Raw genomic sequence first — 25,321 nt, forward strand, 5'->3', positions numbered from 1 at the left:
TTTTTGTTTGTTTGTTTTGTTGGTTGGTTGGGTTTTTTTTGAAGGATAACATGCATGTGCTTGTGCTAGAGCTATTATAAGCAGTTGTCAGGTTGAAAATACAGCAGCTGCACCATTTTTAAAGCTTTCCTTACATAATTTTAATTATTCTTTGCAATTTTTAAAAAAGAATAGTAAAGCAGAGGACTTGATGACTGTTTTATTTCTAAAGAGCAGATATAGTCAGTGTTCTGTTTTACTGTAGATAATTTTTGAAAGCTCATGGTCTTTTAATGGGTTTTGTGTATGTATATGTAACTTTGAGGATGTTGGTTCTTTGAAGAAGCTCAGGTGGGAAGAATTGATTAAAAACACACCCTTTACCCTCTGAATTATAATTTGGTAAATAAAGGCCACACCTGCTTGCAGTGACTAACCTCACAAATTACATGGTTTTGAAGTATAGAGGTGCTTAGAACTAGAATATGGATGCCAAAAAGTGCTTCTATCTTCCACTTTGAATTCAACTCTGTTTGTTAAAAAGCTGCATGATAAGTTGTATCTGTAGCGGTGATGAGCAAAGAAGACATTTTTAGTTTAATTTTGTTACTGTTAAGCATTTCTCACGTTAAGAAGCTGGGGGTTCAGAGCTGTTCTCAACATCGTGGATGGTTTGCCTTAAGTAAAAATACATTTATGTCTGCAAATCACAATTTCTGATATGGACAAGGAAATAATTTTCTGAAACGTCTTTATTTTGAAAGACTTTCTTTGAGGCCAGTTATCAGGGAATGATTTTATTGGCCTTTAGTTGCAATTCAGCTGCAATTAAACAGAAAAGCTTATTTTATATATTGAAGTATTTAGTGAAAGTAATAACTTTTTATCATTTTAGGTTTTCAACAAGTTGTTGAGTCTGGCCAGCACTGCTTCATCTCAGAAGTTCCAGTCACACATGTGGAGTCAGATGTTGGTTTCCACATCTGGGTTTTTGAAATCTATCTCAAATGTCTCTGGCAAAGACATCCAACCTTTAATAAAGCAGTGGGTGTATCCTTTTTATTCTTGGTCTGGATTGTTAATATGGAGAATGAATTTGTTTTTTAATTGGCACTATTAAAGGAATGTGAAGAAAGTTATGAAATATCTTTGCTTAAAAGTACATTATTCTTTAGATTAGAAATAGATGTGAGCCACAGGTTCACACTCCTTTCATAGTCATTTAGAGTATGCTAGCTTTTTTGGGTGTTCTTTCCTAGAAGGGATTTCATGATTTTAAGTTTTACTTTGAAAGAAGCACAAAAACTCTGCTGGAATTTAAGGCCAAATTACACTAAAGGGATTCCAGAGGACACTGCCCATAGAAATATGCTGAAGTCTGACATGGAAAATGCTATAGTCTGGTGCATTTTAAGATGTGATTTCCAGTAAATCACCATGAAATAAGTAACCTAAAGAACAGGTTGATAGTTTAAAATACACTGACTTTTAATAGCTTGGTAGCTTGTGTTAATATTACAATTTCAGGTAAAATAAACCTTTGTGTGTTGATTCTTCAAATTTCAGTGATATTAGTCAAGAAATAGGATTTCTTATTTTGGATGGGTGTGAGGGTAAATTTGAATTTGCTCCATTTAACAGGTTTAATTGGTAGTTTTAATTAAAGTGACTGCAGCCTAAAATCATACATGACTGCAGTAAAACCATACCTTACAGTTCTAACAGAAAATAAAAGTAGGTATTTATATTTAGCCATTATTTATTTGAGCTGACTTAATAATGTCCATGCATCTCAATATCTAACTAAAAAACACTGTATAATTAATATTTATAGAGTAGTATAAGAAGTTAGTATTTTATCTGCATCAATAGTATTCATAAAGTATAAATACACATTATTCTAATTTCCATACTTTGCTGTGCCCAGCACTTGAGGAAATTAGGGGTTCTGTATGTACATATATTCACACTGCAGCTGTACCTAAATGTCAGCATTACTATATGAGCTGGGTGAATCTTAGCTACGTCTGTTCTGTAAGCAAGGAAGAATTGTAACTCTCAGATTTGGGGATTTTTCAGCTTCTCTGGAATTTGGCCCCAAGGCTGATCCTGTTGACTGTAACTTGCGTTTAATCCTATGGTTGCAACCTCCCTACTATGCTTCAGACACTGTTGCATTTGTGATAGCAGATTTTCCGCCTTGTAAGACCACAGCTGGTCTTTGTATTGTTTGGGAGGATATCATATTACTATTAACTAGCGATATCTTACGCTATTAACGAGTGCTGTGTTGATGCTGAGTTTAAACCTTGTGCTGAAGAAACCACTAAAAATGCCTTAAGTTGTACATGATGACAGACCTGTATGAAGGCAGCCTCTGTGAACAGAACCAGTCTGAGGTATCTAGCCAAATGACCGTATTTTGGTCAGGGCATGAAAGAACAGGTTTTCCTTACCTGCTTTTGCCTTATATTGTCAGAGACTTGTTGGGAGCATGCACTACACTAAAATACTTCTAGTGTTTTAGCTTTACTAGAAGTGAAGTGTAGTAACGGCTGTCATACAAATAATGAATGATGAAATTATTCACAGGAACAGTTGACTTGAAGAAATTGTTGCCTGGGATAAAAATGCAGAGTGAGATCATAACTTTTTATCAGTCATATTGTATACTCTCATGTATATGTGAACACGCACGCACGCGCACACACACACACTCACGCTCACAATGACCCAGTTTGAAAAACTGCAATAAAATAATTGAGTTAAATGTAGCGTGGGTAGAAAACAGAAGCTAATGTCTGTGTTTTCCCCTGAGTTTTATTTAACTGAAATATATAGTAAAACAAATTATATTAAATTGCTGAAGTCCTACTCAACTACTTTCTCTGAGAGCATGCCAAGGACATTGGATGTAGTGGGGTCCAATACAGTTTTTCATAATGACTTTTTTCTTACAAGATAATTTTCATTGTACTTCAGTTTTTCTCTGTAAGATACATGAGTGTACATTAAAGAACTGTTGAAAGAAAAAAAAAATCTTTAAAAGTTCATAAACTAACATAAATGTTTTCATTTCCTGATTTTCTTGGGTAGGAAATTCTAGGAATAAAGAAGCATAAAGCAAGTGTAAAGAGTGCAAACATTGAGAATTATGTTTGTTTATTACTACTGCATTGTGTGCTAGAATTCCTATACTGCTTGTTAGGGATCAGAGTGGAGTGGTAAAATTTTATGGTAGCTTTGCATTTAATAGAAAACGGAATGTATTGGAATTGGAAATAAAGCAAGACTACACGTCTCCTGGGACTCAGAAATACGTGGTAAGGCCAATTTTCCATATTTTACATACACGTACAGGTATGATGTAAACATTAATAAGCATAATTTTAGTGTTAATAACAAAATCTTGTGAACTTGAAGGGTCCTCTTAAAGTGACGGTGCAAGAACTTGATGGATCATTCAACCATACATTGCAGATTGAAGAAAACAGTCTTAAACATGATATACCTTGCCATTCTAAAAGCAGAAGGTAAGAATTAAAATACAAACTGCAAGTATTTTTAGTATGGATATATGAAGACATATAGTGCATTGATGATAAATATATGCTTTTTAAATTTTGTGTTTATATTTTGTTAATCTTACTGGATAAGATTCCCCTGTGATGTAAGGGGAGAAAATAGAATTTACTACTGTTTTTGGACAGCAAGAAACCTTACATTTTGTATGCAGTTCTTAATTATAAGTAAAGGTCTTAAATTTTGTAAAAGTTTTATAAAGAGCTTATTTGTATAGAACAAGTTAAATGAAGACTGTAATTAATCAAATTATTCAAAATGCCTTTGAGTGGGAAAGACAAATTAGAGGGAAGACAAATGTAGGCCAGAGGATTACCTCAAGGGAAGATATATGAATGAAGCACTTGCATAGTTTTCCTTTTCTGTTGAGAGTGCCAGGGCTGTTCACCAAACCTAACGAGCAAGAAAAGTCAAGTAACATACTTCCCAAATCCATTCTCTCAGTTTCCTAATGCATTTTAATAACTACTTTCACCCCTACTTCTCAGAGTTGTATGCTTATGTGTAATTGTAAAAATGGTGGGGAGTCAAGTTTAAACCGATGTAAAATATTGGTGATTGTTATTTGAACAAAACTGATGCACTCACTGACTTTGTGAGTATTTTTTGCTGGAGAGAGCGTTATTTTTCGGTGTGGTGAAATACACAGAGTACTTCTGCAGGCTTAAGCTCCATTTATAAACATATCTTTGCTAGTATGGTAATTTTTTAAATACCTTTTTTTTCTATTTTCTCTTTTTTAATAGAAATAAGAAGAAAAAGATTCCACTGATGAATGGAGAAGAGGTGGACATGGACCTTTCTGCTATGGAGTAAGTTAGCTTGTTGGAGTTTCTCAGTGTGAGACTGAGCCTTGTTCCCCTTGTCCGAAGCGTCTATTTTGAAGGATTTGATAGTGATGTTGTACTTCATTATATGACTGGCAAATTTCAAGACTATACCACATTTCTTTGCCTTCTTTGAGACTTTTCTTCTGTAGCTGGGAAGATGCTGGTGAAGTGTAAAATGTATGGGTTAACTACTATAATCAGTTTTAAAAAAAATCTTAAGCATGATAAGGTGATAGAATAAATTACTTGATTCTTTCTTACACATTTCTAATGATATCTTTCAGCTGAGTTTATAGGTAAAATGTAAACAAGAATTTGCTTGAAACAAAGTAAGAGCAATTTTTGTTGGACCTCGATGAAGACCCTTTAACTAGCACCAAGATAGACAAGTTCCTGAAATCTGTGGTTAATTCCAAAAGAATCCTTTTAGATTGAAAATAAGTGATGAAATGCTTCATACTGAAATTCATACTGGCATTAATTTCAGTTGGAACTGTTTAGCTCTTTGGAAGCAAATTCTTGCTCAATATAATTACATGCTTTACCCTCCTTGAGTTGGAGCCAGTGGTGCTCTCAGAAATACTGAAGGTGTTGGTACCTTGTGCTGGCTGAGGGAAGCAAATAATCTGCTTTTGAAAACTGATGGTGTCTCTTTGAAGAAGGATAGATTGCTTGTCACCTTAAAAGTGTTGGAGATTCTTGTAAATTCAACCTCATTTAAAATAGGATGAGAAATAATTTTCTAAAGGATATTTTAATTGAGCAAGTAATTGTTATCATTTCTATATGATAGTTGACATATGAATAAATAGTTTTTTAATTGTATTTAAGAGCAATTAGCATAAATATTTGTGAGTTGTTCTGATCAGTTATGTTCAGGTAGCTATTGCATTACGCTGAGCCAAGACCATAATGATCTTCTTAGAACTACCTTTGAACTGGTATATGATTTTATGCAAGTAACTTATGCTTTGTTTTTCTGCTCACTTTCTAATCTACTGTCATTCTTTTGTCCAGTTTGGACTCCTCTGCTCCAAACACATATGATAATGTTTGTTCTTTTCTATACTTCTAAATCCCGTGTATGCACTCTTCTTTTCACTGTCCTTTCTTCTCCAGCTACTATCTTGACAGTAATTCTAGATATTCTACAAATGCATATAGAAATACGCATCATATTTATACTGATGCTCTTTTCATCATTCCAAACTCTCTCCTAATTCCGTGTCTGTATTTTCCTATTATCAATTTTATGTGGAAAACTGAGTAAGAGACTTTATTATATAGTTTGTGCTTGTTGCTCCCATAAATGACTTCTGCAGTCATGGTGCTGTGTGAATTGTAAAGTATAAAATGCTTCTTTGGGTGGAATACAACTGAGTAATTTTATCTGTAGGACTAAAACTTTAATCCTGTCTGTGGATACTTTCACTTTTACCGTCATTTGGCTTGGCAGTTCTGTACATTTGCATGGTTAGCCTTATCAGCTTTCAACATAGAATCATAGAATCATAGAATCATACAGGTTGGAAAAGACCTCTAAGATCATCGTGTCCAACCGTCAACCCAACACCACCATGCCCACTACACCATGTCCGTAAGGGCCTCATCTACACGTCTTTTAAATACCTCCAGGGATGGTGACTCCACCACTTCCCTGGGCAGCCTGTTCCAAGGCCTGACCACTCTTTCAGTAAAGAAATTTTTCCTAATGTTCAATCTAAACCTCCCTTGGCGCAACTTGAGGCCATTTCCTCTTGTCCTATCGCTAGTTACTTGGGAGAAGAGACCAACACCCACCTCGCTACAACCTCCTTTCAGGTAGTTGTAGAGCGCGATGAGGTCTCCCCTCAGCCTCCTCTTCTCCAGGCTAAACAACCCCAGTTCCCTCAGCCGCTCCTCATAAGACTTGTGCTCCAGGCCCTTCACCAGCTTCGTTGCCCTTCTCTGGACACGCTCCAGCACCTCCATGTCCTTCTTGTAGTGAGGGGCCCAAAACTGAACACAGGATTCGAGGTGCGGCCTCACCAGTGCCGAGTACAGGGGCACGATCACCTCCCTGCTCCTGCTGGCCACACTATTTCTGATACAGGCCAGGATGCTGTTGGCCTTCTTGGCCACCTGGGCACACTGCCGGCTCATGTTCAGCCGGCTGTTAACCAGCACCCCCAGGTCCTTTTCCTCTGGGCAGCTTTCCAGCCACTCTTCCCCAAGCCTGTAGCGTTGCCTGGGGTTGTTGTGGCCGAAGTGCAGGACCCGGCACTTGGCCTTGTTGAACCTCATACAGTTGGCCTCGGCCCATCGATCCAGCCTGTCCAGGTCCCTCTGCAGAGCCTTCCTACCCTCCAGCAGATCAACACTCCCGCCCAACTTGGTGTCGTCTGCAAACTTCTGCAAACGTCTGCAAACATCATAGCATGTGTGTGTTTGTAAAGCACTTTCACATCTATTGATAAAAAATAGTATATAAAAAACTGGGTGCTTACCACCAGATTTTCTGTGTTGGATTTTTATTTTGGTAGTCTTAAACTGTAGAAGGTGATAAAGTGCTGCTCACCTATGAAAGTTATGGTGTCTGAGGAAGTAGAATTAAATATATTGAGATTATACAGTAGTTTACCATGAACTCAGGTCTGTAGGTTAAAAATACTAAAACACTGTACTCACTTTGACATATTAGAGGTTTGGACAGATTGCCCCAGGAGGCTCTAGAATTGCCATCCTAGATTGGACCAGGTGACTTTCAAAAGTCCCCTCTAACTTAGATTCTTTTATGGTTCTTTGAGTCTAAATACTTTAAAAATAACTTTTAACAAGTTAGAACATCTTTTCAATTTCTATAGTCTTGAAATGTTGTAAACTATTAATGTTTTTCATGTCTGTCCTAGTGCTGATTCCCCTTTGCTCTGGATAAGAATAGACCCTGATATGTCAGTACTGAGGAAGGTAGAATTTGAACAATCTGATTTCATGTGGCAGTATCAGCTTCGTTATGAGAGAGATGTCGTTGCACAAGAAGAAGCCATTCTGGCATTGGAAAAGTTCCCTACTCCAGCATCACGGCTTGCACTGACTGATATACTAGAACAAGAACAATGTTTCTACAGAGTAAGAATGCTGGCCTGCTTCTGCCTTGCAAAGGTGAGGTTGTGTGGATGGGAGTAAGGGAAGAAATCACTAGACGTTGTAGATGTTTGAAAATGGGTCAAAACTCATCACAGTTCTTAAACTGGCTTGATATTTAGCCTCTTAAAAGTATTTGCCAAGTATTTTTAACATGACTGATTTGAAAGGAAAGCTGTATTATTTTAGTCTGTAAATGGAGACTGCAGAAGGCTTTCATAATGGTCAAAATTGAGATGTCAGACATGAAAACCACAAGGGATTTTTCCAGATTTCATTAAGTGGCAGAAATAAAAGACTTTTGTTTAATCTTTTTCAGAGCCAAAATGTGTTTTTTTAATTTTACTGGGAAGTTCCTTGGCCTGTCTGTTGAGAACTCTGAACTGCTGAAATTCATCTGTATGTCTAATGTGAATTCGGATTGCTGCTCAGTATTGCTTCAGGTTGAATAGGGGCACAAAATAAACATCATATTGGTCTGCAATTAAATACTAAAAACCCAAATAATTGCCTTGAAAAAGGGAAGATCTTTTTTGTTTAGACACAAAATTAGCGTTAAGAACGAAAATTAGAGAACCCTATAAAACAACTGGATGGAAACACAGAAGAATAAGAATTTCTGAAAAGGCATGTTATTGACATACTTTTATGGACATAAGGGCATACTTATTGACAATTTGTAGAGTTCAGATTATTGGCATGTAGCTTGCTTTCTGCTGTGTACCCGTGGAGAATAACTCAATACCTGTACAGAAATAAACCCTTTAGCCATATTTTGAAAATCAAAATCCAAGAAATGTTTGTGACAAAGTATTTTAATATTATGAAACACTGATGTAATACTGCCATGTGTATGTAATACTGTATGTGCTAGTATTGGTACTGCCAGTATCTGACTTCAAATATGCATGTTTCATAATGAGTTCACTTGGAATCTTTAAAAGCCTATATTCCACAGGTAAATATTAAAAGAGCAGTTGTTACAATGGTTAAATGCAATAGTTTTTTCTGTCTTTACTTTGAATTCTCAGGCAATTGGGCTGCAGATAATCATAACCAGTTTTGCTCAGTTGTAATTGTATGAAAAATCTTGGGTGTACAGATATGGTTGTTGACTTACGGAAAAAAGATTATAAAGCTAGGCAAAAGGTATGGCTGTGACATTGAATCAAGGTGAAGGAGCATGGCAGGACAGAGTTGTAGATATGTTTATGTAAGTTACCTGGGAGGAAAGTGTGATATATTCTATTACTAGTGCCAACATCAGGGTGTAGTAAGAATCACTTTGTGTTGTCATTAACTGAGTTTAATTTTCGCAGCTTGTAAATATTCAGGATTTGTATTCTTTATTGAAAAAAAGCCAAGTCCCTCATGTTTATTAGAGGGAGGGTTCTTTTTTGTTGATTTGCCACTTCTAGCTGGATTGCGGTTACTATTGTAAAACGTTTTTGGTGTACTCATGTTGATACAGAGAAATGGTAGGTGATAATGCAATTATAAAACTGAATTTACTACACTTTCTAAATGTACAGTATACTTCATTGTAAAACAGCACTTCAGTCTCTCAGACATAACGTATCCAGGTAACATATTAAATCCTTATTGATAAAGAAGTTAATAGATGTGTGTGTGCGCACACACACACACTTTGCTGAATAGTTAATGACAAATAACCCTACGGAGAAAGGAGAAAACAAATGTCACAATATTAATTCCCAGGAGTATGCAGGCTGATTTTTCCATTCAGATCCATTGCAGTGTTGGTGATGTGCTATAAGGTTTAAAAAAGCAACAAGAAGACAAACTACCCCCTCCCCAAACATTGAGGAGTTTCATAGCTGTGCTTGATAGTTACATCTTAGGCCAGGTTTTTATGCTATACTGAATTGAAGGATGCAGAAATAGAGTGTACCTGCTGTCTTTTTAAGTAGACATAATGCAAGACAGGCTACTTGCATTATGGTGTGGGGAATGTACAAATGCATTGAATTCAGAGTGCATAGCATATCAGTAGAATAAATAGAAAACTTCGATTCTGCGAGTATTTAAAGAGACATTCAAACAAGTCAGAACACATACTGAAAAGGTGATGATTTAACTACTATTGATTTAATTTGAAAAGACTGTTGTTCATCTATAGATTTTGCAAAATGAAATGCTTAAAATAAGTTGAAGGTTAAAAATATTTAAAAATTTACACTCCAATATTAATGGAATAGTGAATATCTTGTAAATATAGTAACCTTTGATAATATTTTTGGGATTGGGTTTTATTTTACACTGCTACATAAATTTCAACATGCAAATTCAAACATTTGCAATTTTATCATCATGGTTTCTAAGCAGTCTTTGGAATGAAGCTTCCTCTGCAAGAAGAGTCATTATGTAGCTTACAGAAAAAGCTAAACCTGCATTCTTTAGTTCGAAGACTTGAGTTATTGCAAAGGGAACATCTAGTCTGACCGCAGTATTTTCTCTCTCTGACTTTGAAGCCTGGCTTAGTGGGAAAATGGTTTTCGGTAATAAAGGACCCATCTTACGTAAGAGCAATTGTGAAGTGGATTGCTACTCATCTTCAGATAGCCTCCTGCTTTTCTTTCTCTTATTGCATATGTAATACCCTTTGAAACAAGCTAAATAATTTAGAAGGAAATAATCAAATTCATTTTCTTCTGTGTGAAACCATATTTTTCCTTAGTTTGTGGTGGGACTGTAACAACGGAAACTCCTGCAATGTTGTAGGGTACATTGGCCCCATTTGTTTGCGCACACACACATACGCGGTCTGTCATCAGGCTTAATCCCTCATCAGGCATAGGTGTTCTTGTCTGCAGGCTTTCATTGCTCCATACAGCAAATGTATGAAACCCAGGATGCTGGGAAGGCACAAAAGCAGGTTTTTTGGCAATGAAAACTTAGCTAATATAAGATAATATATTGATGAAAATATGTATCTATTTGAAGGACAGTATGTTCTTGGCAATTACCCTTTTTGATTATGGGAAATGCATATTTTTCTACAGCCAAACTAAACTTGCAGTGGTGATGTTAATACCATTTCCCTTCCCTGCTAATTACACAGATTGCAAATTCCATGGTAAGTACGTGGACAGGACCACCAGCCATGAAGTCACTCTTTACCCGAATGTTTTGTTGTAAGACTTGTCCAAACATTGTGAAGACGAACAACTTCATGAACTTTCAAAGCTACTTTCTGCAAAAGGTAAAATTTATTTTTTTCACTGAATGTTTTAAAAGAAATGTCAAAATACAAAAATGTTCTTATGGCTGACAACTACAGAAACATGGATAGCACAGTCCTGCTTTACCCCTTCATAAAAATCCAAAATAACTAGTTCTTTCTTATATGATGTCTGTTTGTTCCATCTTAGTCAAAAATCAGTTAACAAAATTTTAGCAATTTTTTCTGAGTAGCTGAAGTTAAATTAGCAGTTTCTTCAGAAGAATAGAGTACATATAATAATTACTTGTAAATATTTATGAGCTCATTCTTAAATAGAATTTATTGCACAGCAACAAAGCTACTAATTTTATGTTTTAGGTGAATTCAGCAGCTGCCTTTATTCATTAATGGGAATGATATCATACTGCAAATAAAATCTCATAAATCTTATCTTTAATTGGTGGGCTTTTTAGTTCAAGGCACTGCATAATCCTTCTTGCCCTCTCCTTTCTATTAGTTGTCAACATCATGTATTGCTTATACATACAGTTGCAGCTTATTTTGATGTTAATGCAGTTGTTTTTTACTGGGACCTGTAGTTGTTATACAGTGGATAACAAAATGGATGACAATTGTTTTCTCTCAAGGTTCACTTTATAACAGTTTAGGACGAGAGGAAGTGGCCTCAAGTTGTGCCAAGGGAGGTTTAGATTGGACATTAGGAAAAGTTTCTTTACTAAAAGTGGTTAAACATTGGAACAAGCTGACCAGGGAAGTGGTTGAGTCACCATTCCTGGAGGTATTTAAAAGACGTGTAGATGAGGCGCTTAGGGACATGGTTTAGTGGGCATGATGGTGTTGTGTTGACGGTTGGACTCGATGATCTTAGAGGTCTTTTCCAACCTTGATGATTCTATGAATCTATGATTCTGTAATTATTGGATGATTGAGTTCTTATTTCACAGATTTCATATTCCTGATTACGGAGAAAACTCAAATTTTGTTTTCTTACTCTGTCCAAAACTTCTTCATCCTTGTCCCCACCAGTCTCTTTCTTGGACCTTCTTTTGTATTTTCCTGTTCTTTTTGTCATTGTTCATTCTTTCCCACTAAATCTTACACTTTTCTCCCTTTTAATCCCATGTCCCAAGTTTATAGATCTAGAGTAAGATTCCTAAATCTATGTGAGTGGAGCCTAAGAGAGCTGCTTAGCTCATTCTAAGATAAATACCTAATCAGGCTAATACCTGTCTGGCTAATAATTCTTTAGGCTTCACTGACTGTGTTGGATCTATACCTCTCGGTGGTAATGGAAGCTTAGACATCGTGTTCACATGAAAACACCCAAATTTGGTGTCTGTCTAAGAAGAGTTCATCATCATTTTCTGTGTTTCATTATTTTTCATTTGTTATCTTTTTGATAGTGCCTTGACTTGAGAGTCTTTTCTTGGATATACAGTTTTTTCGAATGTCTGCACTATGACTAATTTTTGAGCAATAATTACATAGTTTATTTGATCTGAAAATTATATAGCTTGTGGTATGACTTTCAAAAAGCATTTAAATACAACTTTTCAGAGATTTGCCATTGTAAAATGGTTAATTGCCCATTTTCAGGATGTAGCACTTTTCAGGGTGTAACTCTCATTTCACTAATGTAAGAATGACGTTAGTATTAATTTTATTACACAGACTATGCCTGTTGCCATGGCCCTTCTGAGAGATGTTCACAACCTCTGTCCTAAGGAGGTTTTAATGTTTATTTTGGATTTGATCAAATATAACGATAACAGGAAGAATAAGGTAAAGAACGTGTCTATTTTAATCTCTCACTTTTTTGTTGAAAAAAGTCTTAGTTAAGATAGTGCATGATGTTTTATGCCATTAATGTAAATATCTGGCTAGGAGAGTTGATGAAAAGGTGATACACTAAACTCAGCAGTAAATGTTACAGAATGTTCTGTGGCTGACATTTCCATGGCAGCATTTCTTGAATGTTTCAAAGCTCTTTGTGCTTGTTGACTTACTAAGGACCTGCCTGTCTTCATTTGCACACATACTTTTCTTGCTTTACTCTTTTTCATTCAAAAGACCCATGTGTTTTGAGAAAATGTGCATGAGGCTAACATGTAGCATGCAAAGTTAAGCACTGGTTTGTTGGTTTTTTTTTTCACCTTGAGAAGAGTATTTGCTAACAGCAAAGAAAAGAAATAATCTTTTTTTAAATGGTATACAGGACTCTGGAATTCTGGGTTCTGAATGTCAGCTGTAGCTCACAGAACTGGACTGTCTTCATCTAGTTGAATAACAGCTGAAACGCAGGTTAATATTGTTCCATCACTAAATTGAAGCGTCTGGGTTGGAAGTGTTGTCATCTAAAGTTCCTTCCCACACAAACCACCTCTGAAGGATGATTAGATGACCTTTAAGATCGTGAGATGTTACAAAATTCTAGCTCCTTAGCTACAGAGGAAGTCTACAATTGCTAGGAGCCTAGCATGTGATCTTCCCAGCTAAGTAGCCAAAGTTAAGTGTAACAAATCTGAAGCCTCTTAAGCCTCACTTTCTTGTGTGTAGAAACATATATTGTAACAAGACACTTGTTGCAAGATTACTGAAATAAGAGGATGATAGAGGGTGGAGAGGTAGAGAGTTAGACACGTGAATGTAAGCACCAGTAGTCACAGAATGTGGTGAGTTGTGCTAACATCTCCCCACTACCAAAGGAGAGATCCCGCCTCACTTTTCCAAGTGTCCCTTCCATGCATGTATTTGACATCTTCTGCTGGATCTGACAGAAATTGGGTTTGTTTAGATTAAATTAACTAATATTCAAATCCAGTATTTTTTTCTGCGTTTTAAATTTTCTTTTTATACTTTTTGCTGCTTACTAAATTAACACGACCAACAAATGCAACAGCCAGCACAACAGAAGGGGTGAAACTGTGAGCTTAGGTAAAAGGAGCAAATGAAGAAGCAAGATTTTTCTCCCTAAGCAGCAGTGAGCCCATTAGTTCACCTCAGAAGCTTGTGAAGTTGCTATTTAGATAAACTGTCTGATTTTCTGAGGTGCTAAGCACCCATTAACCTTGGTAACCTTGGTTCTGAATATAGAAACAGACAGGTAGTTTTAGATGCTCACATTTAGAAATAATGGCTTTTATTTTCCATATCTGGAAAAATTTCAATGCCTGATTTTTCCATTTTTATAAAACAATGTATTACTATTAATATGCTCGTATTACTATTAACATGCTCTTATCACAGAGCGAAGATTAATGATTGATAGTATGTCTGCTTGCTCGATCACTCTCAAATCCATTTTCAGAACAAATTTGTTCCTGTTTTGCTTTCTCATGCAGTTTCTCCCAAGGTTTTTAAGATCTTGTTCTGTAGCAGTGTTTCAGCATTTCTTAGCTTTTAAAGAATATATATTGTTATATCTGCTTGTGTTTAAATGCTGTTTTTATCTAGTTTTCAGACAACTACTATCGTGCTGAGCTGATTGATGCCCTCGCCAACTCTGTAACTCCTGCAGTCAGTGTGAACAATGAAGTTCGAACATTGGATAACTTAAATCCTGATGTTCGACTTATTCTTGAGGAAATTACCCGTTTCCTAAATATGGAGAAGCTTCTTCCCAGTTACAGGCATACCATTACAGTCAGGTGTGGTTTAATAATTGTTGTACACATGAAGAGAGCAGACACATTAATGCAACTTTTTTGTTTTTTATGTACCCTTCTGTAGTTAGTATTTGAGATTTTAGCTTTCATGTCTTGATCTTAAATGTCAAATTCCTTCCAGTTTCCAAAAGCTGATAGTGCAAGTTTGTCTCGATTGCTTTATTTTTCAACATTAATTTCTATCAATGTAGATTTTTAATAGCAGGCATAAGTTGATCATGCTTGTACCTCTTTAAGAAGAGCATTTATGAAAGTTTTACAAAAGGTAGCCTTTTAATAACATCTGTAGAGTACACACATAATCTGAGCTGTGTTTCCTCTGTAAGTTAGTACAGTTCTACTGAAACCAAACAATGGATTTGACACAGTGGGGAATGTTGTTTGTGTTTCTGCCTAATTCAGAGGTAATGAGAGCTATGTGTTAATGCTGTGAAAGTAATTGTAACATCTTAATTTGGATAATATAATTCTAGAACAATTGCAGTACTTGATTTTGAAGAAAGTAATTTTATTCTTCTTGGCTGGCATTCCAGAAACCTAATGTAAATTTCCTCTTTCTACCACATCTAGCTGTTTAAAAGCTATTCGAGTGCTTCAGAAAAATGGTCATGTCCCAAGTGATCCTGCTCTCTTCAAGTCATATGCAGAATATGGGCACTTTGTAGATGTCCGAATAGCAGCATTGGAGGCTGTCGTTGATTACACAAAAGGTACTTTTTTCAAGTATTCTGACACTTTGTAACACTTTTGATATAGTAGAAAAGTGTAATACTTACTTCATTAATATTAGGTTGAAATACTGTCCACCAGAAGAGCTTGTGCAATGACAGATGTGTTGATAAGAAGCTGAGATTGCTATTAATGCTTTGTCCTAGAGAATGCAAGTTTTATGAAGATGTGGTGAGCATTGTTTCTCAGTGTCTTGCAAATTGAATCAAATAGCTAAGTTTTGAAATAATGAGTAGACAGCACAATGAGTAGTGGTAAGGGGTTTTGGTAGTTTCTTTTAACACTTCGTTTTCTGTGATTTTGATTCAGTTGAGTTCAGCCATAATTGCTAGTAAAAGTTCTTGGTTTTGCTTTGCCTTCTTGCTCATCTCTTTATTTTGCCTTTTGCGTGCATCTTACGGTTATAAATTTTGGAAACTTTAGATTATTTTAATGGTTATTGGTTGATTCTGCTTTGCAATTCCTTATACATAGCTTATGTTTGTGAGATGTTTCCTTTCTTTTAATATTGTCTTTATCTTAGTTGACTGTTGCAGGTCCTTTCTTAAATGCCATTTGAAGTTGAAATTCAATCCTGACAGATTTTCTAGAGGTAGTTAGAAATTATAGCTTTAATGATTTGCATTTTATGAAATGAATTTAGTACTACATTGGCCTGTTCATTTATTTGGGTTAGTCTTTCTCTGTTCAGCAAATTTATGACAGCTCTTGTGTTTGAAGCGTTATCCCTATCAAAGTGGCCAAATCTTTCAGTTCTTCCTCTGTGAACAGACTGGTGATTCTAGACTTCTAATTATTCTGCCTCAAATTTCATGTTTTCATTTTCAGGCTAATGGGGAGTTTCCTTTGTTTTTTGCATGAATAATTGTTTTCTTTTTTTATCAGGGCTTTATTACTTTGATCTCACTGATTACACTGATCTCTTATTACTTTGTCCAAAGACTTCTCAAACTAGATAGGTAATGGGAGGTTTTGAGTCAATTAGAGTCTTTGAGTGAATGCATCTGGCAGAATTTGGACGTATGCTTACAGACTGAAACCAGACTGTCATACAGAAGAACTAATAACTTCAGGGGAGGCTGTGCACTGAGTGTCACTCTCAAGCTCAGTCCTCAGTCTTGTAATTCGCCAGGCATTCTGGATCTATAACCCACTGCACATGTATCATTTGGTGACCCTGTGAGGGATACCCAGCTAGAATTCAGAAGTCTGCTGGTGCTGTGCATCTCTCTCTCTGTTAGGCTGCTCTTTTTGTTTCTCCCTTCAAAGAGTGTTAGTGGAAAGATTTGCTGGAGGATGGAAAGCTTACTCATCAGCCTGCTTCCTTTAGAATAATCTCCTCACTAATTCATCCCACCCTTTGGAAAGACAAACTGATAGAAGTAATGTTTTCTCATTAAATTCTTGACCTTTTGTGGATGATGTTTACAGTTAATAACTGACTTGGATAAGAAAGTGTTTGTACTGCAAAGTAATATAGTACATCTTTAAAACAGCTGATCAAATGGGTTACTGTATAAGCAAGATAGGGTAAGTTGCTCGAAATACTCTACAGGAAGGTAAAACTTGAATGGTAAAAAGTAGTAGAAAGATTACTTGAAGAAATCAGTGCTTGAGCTGAACATAATTTTTGACTGAGCTCACTGTGAGATCTGGAAATGATGGATTAGAGTATTACTGTACCTAACTGCCTTGCCCCTTGCCAACGAGTTTTTCTCTGATGCAGAGGTAGCAGATGCAAATACTTATCTGCTATAAAGTCACTACAATTCACAACACAGCCTACTGTCTAACTGGTCATCAGTATCATTTCTCAAATACAACCTTCCAGCACTAAACACATCAGCTTCTGCTCCTGAGCAGTAAGACTGGTAAGTTTTTGGTGGAGGGGTACATCTGGAAGCTCAGTGTGCTAACCGACTTCTTCAGCTACCCACATAGAAGTTAGCAGCGCTTGTCTCGCAGAGCCCTAAAACTGGCTTTGGAAGGAGAAATGATTGGCCGTTTATTGCCAAGAGGTCTAATTCTCGTTGTTCCCAGTTACCTGGTTTCCAGTTCGTACTGGATGTAAACCAGCAGCTATCAAATGCCTGTTGCTTGTGCCAAAGCTGGCTTTTTAACAGTTCTTGTAAAGGAAGCTGACAGATTTTGTAATTTCCATAAAAAAGAAAGTCTATATTTTCTGGGGCAGTGTGGAACTCCCATGTTTTTCTATCAACTCTCAGGGCAGGAATAGCAATGCCTTTTTTAAGTTACTTTAGAAGAAATAATTTCTCCATGGAACTGAATAAGTTGTTTTCTTTGCTGTTAATAGTAAGGCTTTTTTTGAGACACAGTAACTAAAATGCTTGAGGCAGCATATAAGGACTCGGACAGTTGATCTAAATTGGCTTGAAGTGAACAGGGTTTATTAACTTTTTAATAGTTATATGGCTATTAGTAGTTATATGTATACAGCAAAGCAGTTGCATATTTATAAGGGGTAACAACAAACTGTTCTAAATAAATATCCATGATTATCTAATCTGACAAATGTAGGGTCTCAGAGATGCTCTGCTGTAATTGAAAACTGATACACCATCTCGTGTAATTTGAAAAAAATCTCAAGAGGATTTTTACTTCAGCAAGCAATCACTTGTTTTTATGTCTGCCAGAAGTACGAAAGTCTACACATCTTTCTTTTCCCACAGCCTTCTCCTAGACCAATTGGCAAGGTACAGAGAGGATGGGTGGTCAGTGAGATGGGTAGGAAATTGGGCCATGGGCCGCACTCAGGAGATGGCAACCAATGGTTTTTACTTAGGCTTGGCAGCCTGTCACAAGTGGGGTCCCCGAGGGAATGTCTCCATAAATGATCTGGACAACAGCATTGAAAGCAGCCTCACCACGTTTGCTGATGAGGTGGTGGGGTGGGTGGTGAGGTGGACACGTCAGAAGGGAGAGCCATCTTCCAGCCTGTCCAGGTCTCTCTGTAAGAGTGGGCAAGCAAAAACTGTACAAAGCTCAACAAAGACAAGTGCAAAGTCCTGCACCTGGGACAACATAACCAAAGAGCCCAGTACAGGCTAGGATCTGTGTGGCTGGGGAGCAGTGTTGCTGAAAGGGACCTGGCGGTCCTGGTGGACAAGCAGCTGACCATGAGTCAGCAGTGCGCCGCTGCAGCAACGAAGGCAAGTCGCATCCTGGGCTGCATCTGCAGGGGCATTACTAGCAGAGAGAGAGATGCGATCATCTCACTCTACTCAGTGCTTGTCAGGGCACACCTGGAGTCCTGCGTCCAGTTCTGGCCTCCACAATTCAAGAATGACATGGATAGACTGGAGAGGGTCCAGAGGAGGGCCACGAAGATGATCAGAGGGCTGGAGAACCTGCCCTGAGGAAAGACTGAAGGAGTTAGGTCTTTTCTCCCTGGAGAAGAGAAGGCTTGGGGGGATGTCATCGCAATACTTGAGTACTTAAAGGGCGGCTACAAAGAGGATGGAGGCTCTCTCTTCACAAGTAGCCACATGGGGAGGTTAAGGGGCAACAGGTACAAGTTGCACCAGGAGAGGTTTCATCTTGATATAAGAAAGAAATTTTTTACAGTGAGAATAATCAATCAGTGGAACAACCTCCCCAGGGATGTGGTGGGGTCCCCATCACTGGAGGTTTTCAAGATGCAATTGGACAGGGTGCTAGATAATCCCACTTAGGCTCCCTTTCCCATGAAAGGTTGGACCAGATGATCTTTTGAGGTCACTTCCAAACTGGGCTGTTGCATGATTCTTCTGGCTAATAAGATTTGTTCTGCCCAAGGTCAGGTTTAATTTGTCATTGCTCCCCAAATGTTTCATAGTTACTATATAAATTTGAAGAGCAGGTTAAATGCGTTAGTATCAAAGCTTTGGAAGTCTAGCAGGCCTAGTTTATGTTATAAGGCAAATAGCAGGGAAAACTTAACTTTATTTCAAGCACAAATAAGTTTAAGAAGCAAAAAAGACTTTTTTTTTAACCACAAAAGTATGGTGTTTCCTGATTCTGTTATCCAGTACTATTAGCCTAAAGAATTCATCTCCTAGACTTCTCATTTTCTGATCAAAAACCATTTTAAAATCCCTTTTGTTAGCCGTTGAAATAATTGCAGCTTGCTTATGAATGTGACTTAATGTGTTCACCATGTTGTGAGTCTTTGCTGCATGGTTATACAATATTATTTTTTCTTCCATGCAAAACAACTTTTGTTTGCAGTGTTCTAGCTGCCCTCTATCCCAAGCAAGGTAGCTGCCAGGAAAAGCAGCTGTGCATGGAGTTGAGCACAGCCAGTCATTAATCCCTTAAAAGTATGTCCTAGGCGTAACTTTTCAAAGAATTCTCCGACTCTTAAGGCAAATCTGAGATTGCAGTTATGGTCTGTATGGATACAGATTTGCTCTGGCATCATCCAGAACTGTGTAGCCATGGTCTTGAATGGTGCAGAATGTGAACTAATACATTCAGCCTCTAAACAGGGCTTATCCGCCGGGTTCAGTGCCTCGCCAGTATAACCAGTTCTGTTCTGATTGGACTGTAGGGAGAGCAGAGCTAACTTGCAAGTCGCTTGCAAAAGGCTGTTCAGCCATCTTGTAAGCAATATTATAATGTAGTTTTTAATTGCTTGGTTGCCCCCTCCCAACCCAAGAAGAGATCTTATGTTCTAGTTGTCTAAAGTATTTAAAGAACTTCTAATAGAACTGAAGTGCCGATTCTCATAATATAATTTAAATAATTGCCTCTTCCTTTAAAAGCAACTTACTCTAGAATAACAAGGGAATAATAGGTATTAGAATTGGTTGGACTAGAAAAGTTGTATTTAAAAATTATTGATTGAAAACTGACTGAGATCAGGAAGGAAAGTTGAACTGAGGTATTTAGAACTGAAAATACAGTAGGCATGGGGAAGAAAGAAATACATTGCTAGGACCACAAAATGGAAAGCAACAGAAATGTTTTTGGAGCTGCCTACACAGGAATTAATATACCCCAAATTCTGAAGTAAAGCAAAGCCTTAGCAAGCTCTTCATTGTTTTGAGGAAATGAGAAGAGAATACTGCTGTAAAAATCTTACAATTATGCACCTGAGAAAAAGATTACATAAAAATTCTTTCTTTTTTTGTGTAATTGGTGATGATGATATCCTGTGTTGTTTCCTATTTTGCAATGTTACTCTGACAATCAAAGGAATTTTGTAATGTAATTTAAATTTTAAACTAACAAGCTGATTTTGTTTCCAACAATGTCAGGCAGCAATTTTCTAGAAGCATGTGGTGATAAGTTTCAAAATACATTTTAATTGCAAAATATACTGATTTAAAAAACTAAGAAAGGCTACTGAGAGGAGTATGCTTGCAGTTTAGTATGAGTCCTATAGTCTTCCTCTTTCTATCCTATTTATAGATAATAATCTTTCACAGACTCCTGTGTATGAGAATTATATATTCTCTATTCCCTATAGAAAATATTATACTTCTGATTGTTAAAAGGATATTTCAATGCATTCATTTTAGGAAGCACAAAATATCAAGATGATCATTTACTCTGTGATCTTCCCAATCAATGCTCACGAGTGACAGAGTTACCTGCTAATAGTCAATTGGCGGTTACTGAACAATTGAGGCATGAGGGAGTTTCATGCACATTTCTATTTCAGTGTAAAATAAACCACCTTTTACTTTGAATTTGCACTAGAATTAATGAAATTCCTCTTTAGTTGCAGTGATTCAAGCTCTTTGTGTGCTAATTCAGGAACTTGTGATTGTCTTGATCAAAATCCTTCCAGTTTATGTATATTTATAGGCATTTTATTTTATTTTTCTTTGCAGTTGATAGGAGCTATGAAGAGCTACAGTGGCTGCTTACTATGGTTCAGAATGATCCTGTACCCTACATAAGGTTAGTGAGTAATAAAGAGCCAGTATTTTCACTAATGCTGGAACTACTAAGTAAATTCTTGGCCTGGAATTGCTAGAATAGATCAAATGCTTAACTGCATAATACTTCTTCACAAAACTGTTTTTTCTTCTTGTTATTTTTTATAAATTGAAACGTGTTTCGAGTTTCAACAGTTCACGTCTCAAAAATTAATATACTCTGTTCTTATTTTCCATTATATTATTTTTGTCTTTTATGTTCTACCCCTGTGATCATAAATAAGTATATAAATCTGATGTTGCGTATGGCAAAAAGACTGTGATACTTAGTAAAGACAAAGGTTGAGATATAGTGCACACAATGTTTTGCCAGCAAGGAGTGTAAAGCAATTGTTAGACTGTAGATGGGGTGAAAGGATAACATGTGAGAATATGGTGTAATTTCTAGTATTGCCTGTTTCAACTTTGTTTCCACCAGTGAGTGGTCGGATATTTTAGCACATTCATTATAAACCCTTGAACACCAAGGTTCATAATAACTATTTTTCCCCAACACATTCTTCTTATGGCCACCATTAAAATACTGAGATTAATAATACTACTTTTACTCTCTCTATAGGTGTATTCTTACAAAAATCATAGCTGCAAAATTGTTCTCTATTTTATTTCTATTATTCTTGTTAATGAAAGTAGATACAGTTAGACTCACTAGAGGAGGTTTCGCTTCAGTCTAGGAAGGAGATTTAACTTGATTTGTATCTTTTTAAAGAGGAGTTTAAATTTTGAATTGAGTGCTATATGTAAACCTCTTCTTAAAGAAAAGCAAAAAAAAAAATCTTTGTGTACCAAATGTGTAAGACAGCAATGGGAAAGCTGGCTATATGGGGAAAATAGTTAAAATAATAAATAATGGAACAAATAATTATTCTCATTCATAGAATGTTTTCAAGGCCAAGTTTAAAGAAAGTGGGGACAAATGTATCTACTTTCAGCTCGGTGTGTAAGTTATAGGCAAACATGTTAAGTGCAGAATTTTTATACACCAGTGTAACGTAAGAGATGACAGTGTTCCTTTCCAGAAGGATGTGCAAGTCACTGGTTTTGGTCCTGTCATTTTGTATCAGTGATAAACATTTAAAGTTATTTAAAAACTCTTTGGTGTCAGTATGTGAGGAGTTTATAAGCCAATGTTGCTCCTTCTTTGTAATTATGAAGTCAGTGTGCAAAAAAGATTGTTACTAAACAGAAGAGCATAATGTAGCCTACAATTTTGTACCTAACTGTTAAAAATGATGTCTAATAACATCCTGTTGCCTTGCACCTTACTTTTTAACTTTAAGTTATATTGCTGATGGTAAATCTCTGTCTATGCATATTGTGGACAGAAGGAAGAACTAAAAGCATAAAACATTGATTAAAATTTTGGAAGAAATCCTGTCTTGAATAAGTTTGTAAGAATATTGGAAACTGAACAGACTTTGTATTCATAGTGTATTCATTTGGATTTAATAAAAGTGGTTTTTTCTATTGCTTTTTCAGGCATAAGATTCTGGATATGCTGACTAAGAATCCGCCTTTTACCAAGAACATGGAGTCCCCTTTGTGTAACGAAGCTTTGGTAGATCAACTCTGGAAACTGATGAATTCAGGTTGGGTTTTGGTTTGTTTGTCGTTTCGTTGTTTTTTGGGTTTTTTTATTGTAAGGTTTTTTGAAGTAAGTGTTAAAGACTTGCTTCAGAATATGGCAAGAGCTCTCTTAGATAATTAGAAATTGAAAATTCAGTCTCAGAATTTCAATGTCACATACGTACCTCCAGAACTTTCTCAGTGACACAGGGTACCAAACTTCCTTGTTTTTCATTTTGTCTACTACTGTAATATGCTTTGATGTACCTTGGCACAGAATGATTCTTTGACCCAGATGTTCAAAGCAAATGTTTCCTCAAATGATGGTGTCTGTGTTACCTTTTTCTTTATAGTTTGCTTTAGATTTTCTCTCTTTGTCCTCTTTTACTAAACTCTGAGAGAATATGAGAGGATAACATTTGTATAGATAATTTAAACGAGATTTCTAGAAGTGTATTATAAACCTAAGACTCAATTTGCCCTGTGTGATTAGGAAAGATCCTAATGAGAGAAGGGCTTGCATCTCTACCATTGACCTGTTTTTCATTTACTGAAGCAGTTTTATCCAGTCGTGACAAACTGCCCTTTAACATCTGGCACATTACTACATAGATTACATATAAACGTTTATGCAGCTTTTTTAGGTCATTGAAGGCTGTCTCTTCTCTGTATATCATCGTTTTTAATGTTTAAAAGTTTACAGCTACACTCCAGGGTTTGAAGTGGGAGACTACTAGTTCAGTTCTGTAGGATTTGCCAAGTGTCAGGCACAGAAAATAAACAATTTTGATGTTCCCATCAGAGAGTTTTTTTTTCCTTTTTCTTGAGAGAAGAGTGTGCACAGTGTTACTTACAACCATTACCTCTTTTTGCAGGTAACAAATAGGGTATACATTCTTATGATGATTCATGGGGCTTTAAGTACTTAAATTTCTGGGCATCGAGATGACATAATGTTTCAGTTTATTTTCTGTAAGGGATAACTGTAGCATTCCAGGGTGCCTTGAAAAAATGTTTGTTAATGTGAGACAAGTTAGTAGCCAGGTTTAAAGCTTCATGATTCTAGAATCATGAGTTGCTTTCATTTAGCATAAGCACATGCAATAGAAAACAGAATCTGATTGATATATATAATCTTTTTTTTTTCCTTCTGTATTAATCTGCATTAAGTTGATAATGCTCACAAGTTCCAAAGATTGCAGAGAAATTCAGCAACCAGTTGTATTTAAGCTTAGCTGTTCCGCTGGAAAAGGAGAGAGATACTGAATGGGAATTCATCATATCATTTTAAGATGTACTATTTAAGAAGTTGAGTAAATTATTTATTGTTAAAATATTAGAATAGTTTTAAAATTAATATTGTGAAATTAAATTCTAAAATTTAAAATTTGTCATTCTCTGGAGAGTATTTTAATGTTAGAAATGTCCAGATTAATATTCATATTGCTTTATCCTTACCCAGCTGTTCATGAAACTCATCAGACTTATTTGTAACTGGGTAAGTGTATGTACAGCTAAGCTTACTCAAAACACTATTCGGCCCCTTGAAGCTTAGTATTTACAGGGATAGATCTAGTAATTTTATTTTGTGCTAACTCTTGCACAGCCACATTAACATGGCAGTTGGCACATCTGTGTCTTGTTTACCTGATATAGTTCTATTACTGCTGTGGAACAATATGTTCAATAAACTTGCAATCAGTCAAGAGCTAGGCTGAGTTAACACCAGAATCACTGAATTTGCAGCGTTGCACCAGATGTCGGATGTCTTTCTGTTGTGATTGGTGCCAAACGTGCTTTGACCATTTGTGTATGAAGATAAAAAAGCAGTACACAGTTTGCAGTGACAAATAAAATCAATAAAGCATTGCTTTTTGCAGTAAGAATACATATTTTCAGTATGAATACTCCAGATAAAGTATTGCATATCCAGTGAAGTATGTGACATAGTAGTGACATCAAAAAGCATGTTTATGCATTGCTGATTTGTGTTCTCTATCAGTGCGGTTTCAGAGGGTACAGATCGCAGTCATGCTTAAGGCTTCTACTACATTTCATGGAATACATAGGCAAGTGCAACCAAATCCACTGATATGGGAAGCCAGTTTGCTAACAAAATGTTCTACTTCATTGTCCTATAGTAAAACCTAAAGTGAAACTTTGAAAATAAAAGCATATGGGTATGATTATTTTCATTTTATTTTTCATTATGTTATTATAGTTTCCCAGTCTTGTTCTACTACACACATCCAGCTTACAACCCAAACAACTTAAAGCCTTCCTTTTGAACAGGATGTAGCATGTGAGTTTGAGTCAGTAAGAGGCAGGAATAATGAGGGAAGTGTATCTTAAGCACAGAAAATGTCATAGTCTGGCAGATCCAGATCACTTAAACTGTCTTGTGGGGGAGGAGAAGATTGTATCTCTGTATTAACAATAATCTCTTTTGGATTTTAGGAACTTCACATGACTGGAGATTACGATGTGGTGCTGTGGACCTCTATTTCACACTTTTTGGCCTCAGCAGACCTTCTTGTTTACCATTACCAGAGCTTGGACTTGTTCTTAATCTGAAAGAAAAGAAGGCTGTACTTAATCCAACGATTATCCCTGAATCAGTTGCAAATAATCAGGAACCTGTGAATAGTACTAACAATCACGGACAGTCAGTAGGATTTCAGAACACCGTAAGCACAA

General features: G+C 36.4%; 1 protein-coding gene across 2 annotated transcripts in view; it reads left to right on the top strand.

The window, feature by feature from the left end:
• The window catches only part of TAF2 (TATA-box binding protein associated factor 2), a 65,309-nt gene that overhangs the window by 24,812 nt on the left and 15,176 nt on the right, over positions 1–25,321 (top strand). For both annotated transcript variants that reach the window (XM_075141237.1, XM_075141238.1), the window contains exons 12-23: positions 875–1,029; positions 3,188–3,302; positions 3,403–3,512; positions 4,308–4,373; positions 7,280–7,532; positions 10,597–10,737; positions 12,391–12,501; positions 14,173–14,366; positions 14,955–15,094; positions 20,951–21,020; positions 22,538–22,647; positions 25,082–25,311. In XM_075141237.1, the coding sequence (XP_074997338.1) occupies positions 875–1,029; positions 3,188–3,302; positions 3,403–3,512; positions 4,308–4,373; positions 7,280–7,532; positions 10,597–10,737; positions 12,391–12,501; positions 14,173–14,366; positions 14,955–15,094; positions 20,951–21,020; positions 22,538–22,647; positions 25,082–25,311 (1,695 nt within the window). The remainder of the gene's footprint in view (positions 1–874; positions 1,030–3,187; positions 3,303–3,402; positions 3,513–4,307; positions 4,374–7,279; positions 7,533–10,596; positions 10,738–12,390; positions 12,502–14,172; positions 14,367–14,954; positions 15,095–20,950; positions 21,021–22,537; positions 22,648–25,081; positions 25,312–25,321) is intronic.

The sequence above is a fragment of the Calonectris borealis genome, chromosome 2 (genome assembly GCF_964195595.1).
Source record: "Calonectris borealis chromosome 2, bCalBor7.hap1.2, whole genome shotgun sequence".
Taxonomy (NCBI): Eukaryota; Metazoa; Chordata; class Aves; order Procellariiformes; family Procellariidae; genus Calonectris; species Calonectris borealis.